Source organism: Myotis myotis, unplaced genomic scaffold, assembly GCF_014108235.1.
Source record: "Myotis myotis isolate mMyoMyo1 unplaced genomic scaffold, mMyoMyo1.p scaffold_m19_p_5, whole genome shotgun sequence".
NCBI classification, from domain to species: domain Eukaryota; kingdom Metazoa; phylum Chordata; class Mammalia; order Chiroptera; family Vespertilionidae; genus Myotis; species Myotis myotis.
Window position 1 is genome coordinate 19627069 of NW_023416357.1, and position 13374 is coordinate 19640442.

General features: G+C 36.3%; 1 protein-coding gene across 2 annotated transcripts in view; it reads right to left on the reverse strand.

Moving 5' to 3' along the window:
* The window catches only part of CDH12 (cadherin 12), a 723975-nt gene that overhangs the window by 107810 nt on the left and 602791 nt on the right, over positions 1 to 13374 (reverse strand). For both annotated transcript variants that reach the window (XM_036310943.1, XM_036310944.1), the window contains one exon: positions 7683 to 7977. In XM_036310943.1, coding sequence (XP_036166836.1) covers positions 7683 to 7977 — 295 coding nt within the window. The remainder of the gene's footprint in view (positions 1 to 7682; positions 7978 to 13374) is intronic.

A 13374-nucleotide genomic window follows, 5' to 3' on the forward strand; every position in this document is an offset into this window, starting at 1 on the left:
ATTATCCTATTACATTGTTTTTCCTTATAAGCAAAATTAGCATGGATGACAGTTTAATTGCTATGCTGTCTTTTCCTCTCCAGTGCTGTGGCCAATTAAACAAATTGTATCACATTTTGATATTCTTCTTTGTTAATTATTTGTAAGTGGTACCTTCTGATTTCCTTACTTTCAAGTTTTAGTTTCTTGGTCAGAAATGAAAATAGTGGCAACCTTGATAAACTCTCTCTGACCTTACTTTATGGAACAGCTTTCCTGTAACGGTTATTGTGTAGTGCACGTTAACACTGGCGGTTGTTATTAAATTTGTTTTCAGTAATTTTTCAGTTTTTTCACCACTCATATCAGTGAGGTGAAAGAACTTATGAATCCTGAAAAATCATTTGGGGTAGGAATGTTTCACCCCAATCTGAAGGTTGCCCTCTTTCAATCTTCTTAGATTTAGTTTTTAACTTACACTTTTAATTTTAAAAAAGATATGGTTACATAACTGAAAGAATAATTATATTTTGCAGGGAAATAAAAAAATATTTTATCATGAACTACTACTACTTTAAAACAGCACTTAAGTAATTTTAATAAAGTTAAAACTATTCCTTTCAGGATGGGCTAAATGGAGCATCTGATTTTATTCCTCATGTTATTGTGAGATTTACTTACACTCCTTATTTTATCTCTGTTCCTGTTTCTCTCTCTCTCTCTCTCTCTCTCTCTCTCTCCTCTCTCTCTCTCTCTCTCTCTCTCTCTCTCTCTCTCTCTCTCCCCTGTGTTTTTGAGGAAGTGTTTTCTAGAGTAAACACTTTTTTTTCATAGATATATTATATTGTGGATCTTAACCTCATCTCTGATACTCAATCCACTAACTCATGACTCAACAAATTTTCCTACAAAGGATTAATAGCACACACTTTAGTCTTGTTGCCCACTCTGCCATTATAGTGTGAGAGCAGGCACAGACAATCCAGAAATAAATAAGCCTGTGTGTTACTGTATTCCAACACACACAGGTGTTGTGCTGGGTTTAGTCCATGGAGCATAGTTTGCCCCCCTGCAATAGACCTTTAGAAGGAATGCTTTCTGCGGGCAAGGGTTTGGTCAGATTTTTCTCACTGTTCTACTCCTAGTACCTAAAATTATCTGGTAACTTAGAGGTATCTCATTTGAATCTGTTAGACATCCACCTAGAATAATATCATTGGCAAAATGCAATACTATGTGATTTGGAAAACACTTGGATCCTGTAAAAATCAAAGTTTCATTTTTTTTTCAATTGACTCAGGTGCCACGCTTGATTTTTATTGTGAATTTGGGTAAAATGAACAGATTTCCCAGGTTAACTCCTACACAGATTTTTACAGAGTGGCATGCTCTTCACTGCCTTTGAATTTGAATTCCATGTGCTTGTCATACTGAGTTATAGACAGACACAGGCTTCAAGTCCTCCATCGTGTTTGGGTTAAAGATCTCATTAAGTTAGTAGCCCCGCCATCGTGACTGTCTTTGAGTCTGCTCACTTGATGGACTATTTTCACGTTGATGGCTGGGTGTAATCCACCAGTGTCTGGTTGCCTGAAGTTATCATGTGTAATACCAAGCTTAGTTTAAGCCCATCTTCTGACCTCAACGCAAAGCAGAAACCAAAATTGTTTTGGAAAATGTAGCTGACATCCACAGGGACTACCCAGTACAAACAGCTGAGCCTCACAAAACTCCTATTGCCCTCAGGGTTTATGTAGGTGCCACTGCTCTCCCATGAGCACTTGCCGTAAAGCAAGAGACAATCGGGCCGAGGTAGCCTTTGGCCTGCGTTTGTGTACAGACACTAACCAGAATAGAGCAAATAAGAAAAAACAGTCCCTCGCCTGGAAGACGGCCTTAAAGAAAAATGATGCTCACAGCTATCCTGCCAGTAGCTGGCAAAGCAGTTTTTACAAAACATATTTAATGTTTACAACCGCTTGGAGGCTGGGGAAAGAGTAATACTTTGAAAATATGTTTAATGTTTTGCAGTACTCAGTGGCCAAAAAGCAACTCCTGCTAACATATATTTAACGCTTAGAGTCATTTGGCTGTTAGAGAAAAAAAAAGGAACTTCTTGTTAATTTTTAACATTTATTGCTGATCAGTGGCTGCTAAAGCAGCTATCAGTGTAGCATGGTTTATGTTTGGGGACACACGGTGCTGCTACAAAAACAATTCATACACTTCTCTCCAAGCCATAAAAAAACTGTCAATACCATTACCTTTGCAATTGTACCACTAATAAAATCAAAGGAATCAAACAGAGGAATAAAATGCTCCCTGAACACACAGTCATAACAGCCCATGGCCGGGAAAATAGCTCGGCCAGGCTTGTGGTGTGGACAGCACGCTGACCCTGGAGGGATCACCAGGCCCTGCTCAGTTTCAGCAAAGGCTTTTCAGTGAGTCAGCAGATTCCAAAGCAAAAGTGTCATCTGATAATTGGTGTTTCTTATAAATCAACAGCTTGTCTCCACACATTAAGGTAAAAGAGTGCTCTGTGCCAAAGAAATTTTGAATTGGAATAGAGAGTCTGTTAGGTTTTTGAATAGATTTGGTGGGGTTTGCAGAAAAAAAAACCAAAAACAGTCGTAAATATTGAGCTCCTGTCAGAGGGAGTGACTCTATGGGAAAAGAAAAGGAATAAGATTATTAACTGGGTCCTCTACATCTTGGGCTTTTTGCCATGTAGTTTCTTGAGAATAGAAAAGCTACTGTGCAGCATGAAAAACCAGTATTGCCGGGGAAAAATGGATTGGGGCCTTACCAAATACGTCCTGGGTCATCTTTGGCTCTCACAAAACAACTTGGATAGCTCAACAAATTGAGAAGGAAAAACTGAATGAAAGACCACTGTTTTAAACACCACTTATACAAGTGAAAATACAGTCCAGAGGCTGTCAGTTCTAAGGACACTCCAAGTCCCTTTAAGAATCAAAGGTAACTCCTTCCTCTTTGCTGATCTTCTGGAAAAATTCAGTCTTCAAGCTTAGCAGGTGTGGGAAGAGGTAGGCTTTCATGCGGGCAGACAGATGGGAATGGAAGAGTTGGGCTGCAGGTGCAATAGGCCAGAGCAAGAGGTTGGAGCAGACGGAGGAAGGTGTCAGCAATGGGTATCAGAGACCTGTGGATGCGAGGAAGGCGTCTGTGGGTGGGAACTCAGAGCGCTAGTGAAGTGAGCAAAACCTCCAGTGAGAGAGAGAAAATAGTGGAAACAGCCAGCTCAGAATGTCAAAGCTGGAATGGAGTCCTTGGGGAATGTGCAAGGGGTTTGAAGGGTCAGTGATAATGAAAGATTGGTTATACATGGGGGCTTGATCGAATAAGAAAATATATTCAATATAAAAAGCACCAGATTTCTCATTCTCAGAGAAGAGAGTTATAAATTATAAAAGGAGTGAAGAAAAACTGGAATAAATGATGGTGTTGGATTGGAGTTGGGGTACTGGAATGAAATCATGGTTTTCAATATATGTAAAAAGACACACAAATATCTTCTCTCTCTCTCTCTCTCTCTCTCTCTCTCTCTCTCTCTCATATATATATATATATATATATATATATATATATATATCTAATGATTAGATAGATGCTTTTGTTGTGCCTATTGAAAGGGACTGGGGGTAATGACACTCCAATAGCAAATAGCAAAGAATACATATAGAAACCAGATTTTGGCTTTTAAATATTAGTCTTTATATAAGAGGGCTTCTTGTAAAAATAGCATATTAAAGGACTGGGGCAGGCAAAGTGTGTAAGACAAGTCCAAAACATAGTTTTGGGCTAGAAAGATATAATTAAAATAAATAAGGGAAATATCTAAAGGACCAGCTCAGCTGAGTTAAAACAAAACAAAACAAAACAAAAAACACTGAATTTAGTAAGTCCCCACAAAAAATTACTAACCCAAAAATAAAAGGTATAATAAATTGCAATTAATTTTATTCTAAAGAACCTTGGAGTCATTCGTACTTTCTGATACACAAGGGTTAAGTTTTCATATGAAAATAAAGATCAAATAGTAAAAAAAACACTGCATGAAATTTTCATAATGATTAAATGAAGTAGGGAATGGAAATCTCTATTTAGATCTTTTGGCCCCTAACTATAGCTCAGAAAATGGTAGGTCTTACTACATAAATTATGATTCAGAATTGACATCAATAAAACGTGTCATAGCGACCTGATTTCCAAAACAGCTGTTTCATAATGGCTTACCTCAGGCAGAAGAAGATAATACAAGTATGAATATGGATTTGAAGATGTTAGACCTATCAGTACTCTGAGAGGGAAAGTAACTTAAAACAGACCACACTGATTCAAAATTACCAGATATGGGAGAGGGCACAGTACTGTAACTCACTGTCACTCCAGTGACCTTAAAGAATTAAGACCACATTCATAATACCAAATTTGTCTCTACGGAGTAACTCTGAGTTGGGAATATCTGCATCATAAGGTAATTTCCTTAGGTCATAGTAAAAGCACTTTAACTATGAATGTTACTTCCATGGCATCTTGGATGTCACACAAGTTAGTAACAAAGTGACCTTTCTCTTAAACAATTCATAGATTCACTAGAATTTTCTTAAACTTTCAGGAACCAAATATATTTCACAGTCTTACAGATCTCAAATCCTGATTTTCCTCTGAAATCTTTATGTACCCTGCTCAACACCATTTCCCCTTTTGTACAGTTTTGTTCCTTATAATTTTCACTGTAGTTAATCTTTATTAAAGGTTTAATTGTTCATATTTTCACATGTACACTTCCCTATTGCTAAACAGGCACTTGTATAAGCTTTGTTTCAATATTTCAATATCTCTTGATATTTTATAGTAAAAATAAGAATAGCTATTTTACTATATGTATTTTTAGATTGTGTGATTCTTCTCTTTTATTGAAAATGAAGTGGGAACATTCTCAGTTATTGGGAAAGCATAGTTATTTCCTAGAGAATATCTCAAACACAGTGCATAAAACTGAAGGTGAGATTTACTGAAACAATAGCTGTACTGGCCAATATAACATGGTAAGCTGCATTTGGCCTTGATCAAAAATTATTTTTAAATTCTAAGAAAAATTAAAAATAAGTGTTGGACAAAGTGACTTAGAGCAGTGAAGCATTTCCGTAGGGTAAGAAGGCTATGCTTAGGAATGGAGTTCAGGAGCTCTGGGGACATCGGTATGATGCCTGGGTACGCTGTCAGTTTTGGTTAGCTTTAGGTCGGCCATATAAAAACAAAAACATCAAATGCCACAGATCCAACTGGGTCTCCGGTGCTTTTTGTTATATGTGTATAGGCAAGATTGTGGGACATGGCAAAATTAGTGCCTGGTAGATATTAAATTTGTAATATTTAATTTGGATGTGGTATTTAGACTTTTTAGTATTTATTTGGAATGAGTATATTATGGAGATACAATACAGTTTTCTGTAGCTCTTTCTAATACCTCCCGGAAGCACAGCAAACCATGTCTCAACCCAATAGCATACAAAAGCTATTGTGTTCTCCCTCACCTACCACTTGCCTGATATTTCAGATTTATTTCTCTCTTCAAACACGAGCTGTGAACTCCTTATTTAAGGGCTCAGACTCTGTAGCTACCCCTTATCCTAATTGGCACAACAAAAACCTTTGTAAGATAATTTTCTAATACTGGAGAGAAGTGTGTATGTTGGTTTAAGGATGCTGTTCAGGTAATAAAGTGTCACTGAGGGTCATGAATTCACACAAATATCTCCAATTTTCATGAAGACTGAGCAGGTTACTGGTAAACCATTTATTACTAAAGGGCATTGTCTTCTTAAAAGCCATACTTTTTTTTCTCAAAATATTACCTTCATTCCCCGCCCCCGTAAAATCAAAGCACAATTTTAAGAAATTGCTCTTCCCCTTTTCAGGGTATACTTTTCTAATAAGATTTCTTCCAATTATTTTTCTAAATCTCTAGCAACCATAGCACCACATAAAAGAGGCAGCTCAAAAAATGTAGCAGATGTGGAATAACAGATATGCAGCCTGAGTACACATACAAAACTTTTAAGTCTAAGTGAAGTACTCTGAGCTAATTTCTCAGGTCAAGGAGAGAGATGGTCTTTGAATGCCTGATAAGGTCACAGACACAATTTCAATTGCATGCATTTATGATCAATCCCTGTGACAACTCCTGTAGCCAGTACCCTGCTTCTGCCCTTAGGGTACTCGGTGCAACATTCCTTGTGTGTCTACCATGCCTGTAAGGGCAGCAGAAGCCCCCTGAGGAATGTCAGACTTGGGAAATATTAGCAACAGCTCACATAGGAGTTTCAAGTTGTTACTTGGAAGTGATGAGTGCTTTCTCTTACAAAAGAGCTAGAAACTAAAATTTACTTTGAAATAAGTTGATGTATTGGCAATGGTGACAGAAATAATCGTTATAATTTAAAATTGTCAGTAAATCTGGAACCTTTTACTCATCAACCATAAAATAACTATTATAGGACTTTATCAGTTTAGGTTGTTATTGAAATGTGACTTCATTTTTTTAATATATTTTTATTGATTTCAGAGATGAAGAGAGGGGAGAGTGACAGAAACATCATTGATGAACGAGAATCATTGATCAGCTGCCTCCTGCACTGGGAATGGAGCCCATAACCTGGGCATGAGCTCTGACTTGGAATTGAACTGTGACCTTCTGGCTCATAGGTCGATGCTCAACCACTGAGCCATGCTGGTTGGGCTGATTTTACATTATTATTAATTATAAAGAATGAAGATGATACTAAAAGCTTAATTGCAAAATTACTCTAATACTGACTTCATAATCATATTTGTTTCCTAGGGTGATGGCTTAACCACTATGGTGACCTAAGGCTACAAAGAAAACAATATCACCCTTCTGGGATTTCCAATGAAAGCAACAAAGGATGCAACACACCCCTTTCCGGACCACCTTCAGGCTCAGCTGTGACACATGCTGTGGATAATTTACTTTCAGCCAAGGATTACTATCTGCTATTTGTTGAGTGTGGTGGTTACCTCCAGCTATATAGGTATCTGGAATGGTAATGCCATCAATTTCAGTGCAAAGGGAGGACTTTTGTGAGTTCAGGGAAATGTAAATATGGGAAAGAATGTTTTATGTCCTAGATATTTATTTATCTACTTATATATTTAGAATTCAGCAAAAAGGAAAAGTTAAATAGAAAGAAAATTGGAAAAAAATAAATGAAACTGTTGTATCCTCTACAGCAGCAGTTCTCAACCTGCGGTCGCAACCCCTTTGGGGGGACGAACGACCCTTTCACAGGAGTCCCCTAAGACCATCGGAAAACACATATATAATTACATATTGTTTTTGTGATTAATCACTATGCTTTATGTTCAATTTGTAACAATGAAAATACATCCTGCATATCAGATAATTACATTACGATTCATAACAGTAGCAAAATTACAGTTATGAAGTAGCAACAAAAATAATTTTATGGTTGGGGTCACCACAACATGAGAAACTATATTAAAGGGCCGCGGCATTAGGAAGGTTGAGAACCACTGCTCTACAGTGAAAGAATACGCTTCTGGATTACAAGTAAGATGTTTACGTCAACCTGCAGAAAATAAATGTGAAAAGGTCTTGTAGCATCTGATAGAACTTTGGTTTGTTTACTCACCCACAGGAGACATTTCTGGGACACTAGCAACATATGGTCCATCCAAAAACTTTGGCTCATTATCATTAATATCCTGCACTTTGATGATGAATTCTGATTCAGGCTCCAGGGGCTTCCTGGTTTCTATGTCCACAGCCTGAGCACGAAGCGTGTAGAAAGGTTTTTCTTCTCTATCCAGGCTCCTTATTGCATGAATGTCCCCTGTAGTTTCATCAATGGTAAAAACGGTGCCAGCGCCATCTCCAGAGAGGGTGTATTTAACAGTGCCCTCGCCCTTATCTAAGTCAGAATGGAGCTTTAGGGAGAGAAGCGGAAAGGAGGGGGAAAGAGAGAGAGAGAGAGAGAGAGAGAGAGAGAGAGAGAGAGAGAGAGAGAGAGAGAGAATATGAACACCATTAAAGATAAGGTTCTAGGTTAAAAAATCATACTTGCAGTATAATTTTTAATCAGAAAAGGTAAACAAAAACAATATAATTCTTTTTTTATGTTTTTTTTGTTCACCAACTTTTTAATTATAAACATTTTAAACACACAAAAAAACAAAGTTTGAAAAATATATGGCGAACACCTGTATATCCCAAAGACTCCACCATTCACCTTTGAATCTACTTGACTTCTCACAGAGATACATCCCATATCTGTCCTTCATTCCAGCTTTCTCTCAATCCATCTTATTGCTTAGTACATTGCAGATATCAGGAGTACAGCCCCCAAATACATGAGCATGCATAAATACAAGGATTTCGAACACTTGTATCCATTCGCTTCTTTTTTTTTTTTCCTTTATTGATTAAGGTATTTCATATGTGTCCTTATGCCCCTCATGGCCCCCACTCATGCCCTCACCCCCCTGGTGTCTGTGTCCATTGGTTAGGCTTATATGCATGCATACAAGTCCTTTGGTTGATCTCTCCCCCTTACCCCCACCCTCCCCTACCTTCCCTCTGAGGCTTGATGGTCTGATGGATGCTTCTCTGTCTCTGGATCCTATTTGCTTCTTTTACATACTTTTGTTCTTAAACTCTACATTTTAGTTTAGGCTCAGTAAGATAACATCATCATTCAAATTAATGTTATTAAAATAAATATATCCATTTTGTAAATTTATATTGATATCAAAATTTGCTCTGAAAGTATATATGTATATAAGTATAAGCAAAGGATTTAGACCTGAGCATGTTATCTAATTAAGAGAATGAGAACACAATAAGGGGACACTAGATTTTGATTTTTCTTTGAAAGTTTCTGTATATTTTACTCAAGTCTAAGAAAAATGCTATGAATGATAGGAGGAAGCCTCTCCCCCCACCCCCCGCCCCAATTCTTCATAAACTTCTGTGAAGCATAAGAAGGTTCAAACGTAAAATCAAGCTGTAGATAAATCTTCTTTGAACCTAGGAATTTCAAATTACAGATTCCAACCATACTATTAAAAATATCCAACACATTGGGTATTGCTTTTGCTTTCAAATTCATCTAAAGATATGAGACAGGCAAATGCTCAATGCAAAAGCAATGACTTTATAAACTGTATCCATTTTGTCAACAGCTCAAAAAATATGTGGTAATATTGCAGAAATGGAGTGAAAATTCTAAATAGGTTTTTACAATGTGATCCAAGTAGTTACCAAAAAAATCTTCATTTAGCTCAAATCAGAACCATTTTCTTTTTGAACTGACATAATAAAAAAGCAAATGTGTTTTCAGCTCTCTCCAAAATCCAAATTAAATTCAATGTTGCTATTCCTTCCTCTTCCACCTTTTCCTTTTAATTTAAATCTGAGTTTTGTAGAAATTAAAACTTCAAACAATATTTGAAGGTTTGGGGCAGGGGGTGGGGGCAGGGCAGGCTAGAAGGAGGCAATGGGGGAGGGAGGGGGACATATACTTTCAATGATAAAAATTAAAAAATATATATGTTAAATTTTGAACTGAAAATGAACTTATTTAATGTAAAGCTCTTGAGAAGATCAGAATTTTTATAGTAGCTCATTGCAGGATAATACCTTAAAGGAGATCACATGCAATAACCTGCATTGGCAGGCAATATTCAAAGCCAGTTATTCAGTGCTGATTAAGTCAGGCACATAGGTGTCTAGCTTACACTATAGGTGTTTATTCACAATCCATCTAATATTAAATAAGTGGTGTTCACCTGATGTTGGGAACTGTAAAATCTTCTTCATATTACATATTAAATAACTTGTATAGAGAATGTTATAAACTAAAGTGAAACTCTCTTACTTAGAGATAACTTCTTTAACCATTTTTATACACTTTCAGTTATATCTATTCATGTTAATAAATGTATATGAATAAATACCTATCTAAAATGGTTCACATATATTAACATATTCATATATTTTCTCATGTCTATGTAATTGTTTTCTTATTGTATATACACATATGCATAATTATTAAAATGATAAATGAGTTACCCTAACTGGTTTGGCTTAGTGGATAGAGCGTTGGCCTGTGGAATCGTCCCAGGTTCGATTTCGGTCAAGGGCATGTACCTTGGTTGCGGGCACATCCCCAGTAGGGGGTGTGCAGGAGGAGGCTGATCAATGTTTCTTTCTCATCGATGTTTCTAACTCTCTCTCTATCCCTCTCCCTTCCTCTCTGTAAAAAATCAATAAAATATATTTTAAAAAATGATAAATGAGTCAATACTTTCAATAACAATATATTATAATGATTTTCAGTGTCATTTGAAATTATTCAAAATTATTTTTAAATTTCCATATTATATTCATTTAAGGAAGTCAATGGATTTTGCTTATCTCTTAATAAAAAATATGATGAATGTGTGTGTCCAACTTTTTAGTTCCTCAAAATACAAGGGTAATTTTTAAGATCAAAACCATGATCATTTTTATCAACATTTTTGAATCTTGAATGATTCCAGAAATTGATCTCTATAGATGAATTTATTTTTAATTTTTCAGCATGGGAATCTAATTCAGGCTTAGCTTACACTGCAAAGCTACAGCTTAGTTCATTTGCATGAAGAAGGGAGGGTGCAGAAGGGGAATTCTTGTGCTTTGCCTCATCTCTGAGTTGTGTTCAGAAAAATCACATAATGCCCTTTTATACAGAGGCTTTAAGCTACACATACAGAAAGCTAATAACTCCTTCAGAGCCATTTAAAAATAACAGCGAGCGGATGTTTCTTATTTCAATTATTTTTAAAAAGCTTTTTCTGTGTAGGTGATGACTCTTTACTGACTGACACAGCCAACTCCAATAAAATCATCTTCTAATAATGACACTTAAAATAACATTTGTCCTAGAAACAGAGTTCCATAAATGGTGGATGTAGAAATATGCGGTGTCCAGGCAGTTGTTTTGTGGAAGTGGTGTTGTTATTTTCTGCTGTTTTCCAAGTCACCTCAGATGGAGCGTGAAAATGAGATGCCAAAAGAGGCTTAAAAAAGATACCAAGGTCTAGCGTCAGAGTGTAAGTGAAACTGAACATTAGGGCTTAAAAGTTTTGAGAAAGCTAATCTAAAGTCAAGTACTTACTAGCATATCTCTGATTATATTTTAGAAACCGCTGCACAAAAGAAGGAATTTATTCTTCTTTTCTCTGGGTTGAAAAGTGCACCTAAGAGTATAAAATGTTTTTATATTACCATGTCCAGCAGTGATTTTATTTTCATTTGCTATTTGCCCGGATAGGGGATGGTTACTAGGCATGGGGAGAGAATGGGGTTTGTTGAAAGGAGAAATTGTTTTATTTACATACAGGATGTATTCAGATAAACTTGCAAAAATGAATATAAGGCAATTTTATGTGAGTTTCTTTGGCTGAAAAAAATTCATTATGTATGAAACAAATGACTTTTGCTAGATTCTCCTTGGTGACCTTATAAAATACTAAGTGTTTTTTGTAGTTGCTTAGGCTTCCTGTTAATGCCTGCTCTGTTCTCAGGAACATCACAGTGGCTATTGTTATTAGCTACAGTGCCATTAGACTGTTTTTAACTCCTTGTTTATTGACAAAGGAAGACCAGACCCAAAGATGATTTATAACTCTGTCTGAGTAATGGAATCATGCAAACGTTTTCTCTTTCTGAAGCCACTGAATGCTCAAGAATATTTGACAACTATTCCGTTCTGTTCCCGGAGGGGACTCATTTGTTCTTCCTCGCTTGATTGTTGCCATTCCAGCAAGAGGAATACTACTTTACAAGGTTGGGAATTCCCTTCAACAGCCCAATGTGAGTTGAGAACTCCCCTGCCTGGGTTAGAGACCCAAAGCTATTTATCATCTGGAAATATTTCAACTTCTATTTAAGAAAGTAGAAACCCATTTCAAAAAGGCCCACATTTCCCCAGAGGTATGCTAAGGAGGAGCAAAGAACAAAGGCTATTTACCATGCTTGGGAGCAACAAAAGCTAATGTTTTAGGACATATTACACATCCTGTTGCTAAAAGGAACCAGCAGGCCCCAAGTGGAATCTCTGAGCTGTGCCCCACATCACCCAACCAAGTCAATTAACCTAATTGTCTCAACCTCTCCCAGGAATGTCACCTTTTTAACAAGTCAACCTGGAACTACTTGGTCAGCACTAGAGAGATCACCTGCCAGACGGGCTCCTTCCTTTCCCCTTAGGAGGGTGATCTTGCATGAAGTGAAGAGTACTTTGCTCATCTTTCTTCTGCCTCCTTTCCATCCATAAAAACCTTCTCCAGCTCAGCAGAGCTCCTTGCTCTTTACTGTATGGGAAGCTACCTGATTCATGAATCACTGAATAAGCCCATTTGATCTTTCAATTTACTCAGCTGAATTTTTTTTATTTAACACAGCTAAAGAGAAAATATACTATCCGCCCGATATTCTCTTTCATCCTTCCTTTTGTCCTTGATTATTATATGTGTGGTCATATGTGAGAGGCATCCTGTTATTTTTTTTTTTCAGAGTGTCCTATTTTACAACTTGAGCTCACTCAGATTACATTAAATCATTTGAGAGTGTCACAATATATTAACAGGTATTTCTGCAAAAGTTTGAGAGGTCATTGGCATGGTGCCTGGATTTAGAAGGAAAAATATGGAAGGAGAAGGTTAAAATAATTTTTCATACCTTTCCAAAGCTGTAGAACATTTTTCGCAGAGCCATTTTTTAGGTAACAAAATATTTCCAGACAATCAACTATTCTGGTCAAACCATCGTTAATGGAATCTCTGTTTTTGAAATAAATTGCATTTTATGTATGGTTTTAAATGTGGTTATTTTTTCAGAATACTAGGTAGATTTTTATGTTTTATTCTAGATTTAAAGGGACAAAAATGATGGCTCATTAATAACAATGATACATTGTTATATTTATATATATTATTTGTTAATTTGTTATTGCTAGTATTAATTTCTCCACATTATTTTTATTATTAGCACTTACTCAATATCTGTAATAGTTTTATAAGCTTTATTTAATTCTCAAACTAATCAGTGATATACTAACTAACATGATAATTCCAATCAAAGAGATATAACTAAATTCAACTAGTTCAAAATGTAAAAATTATATTTCAAAAGCTGTATGTTGTACCCTAACCTCTTTGCCTAAGCATTTAATAGCTCTAATACAGCAGTCAGAGACAGATCTTAACTCTAATGTAAAACATAGACTGATCTAAAATCTATGAACCTGAGCAGACAGACATTTGGGGTTAAAATTCCAAACC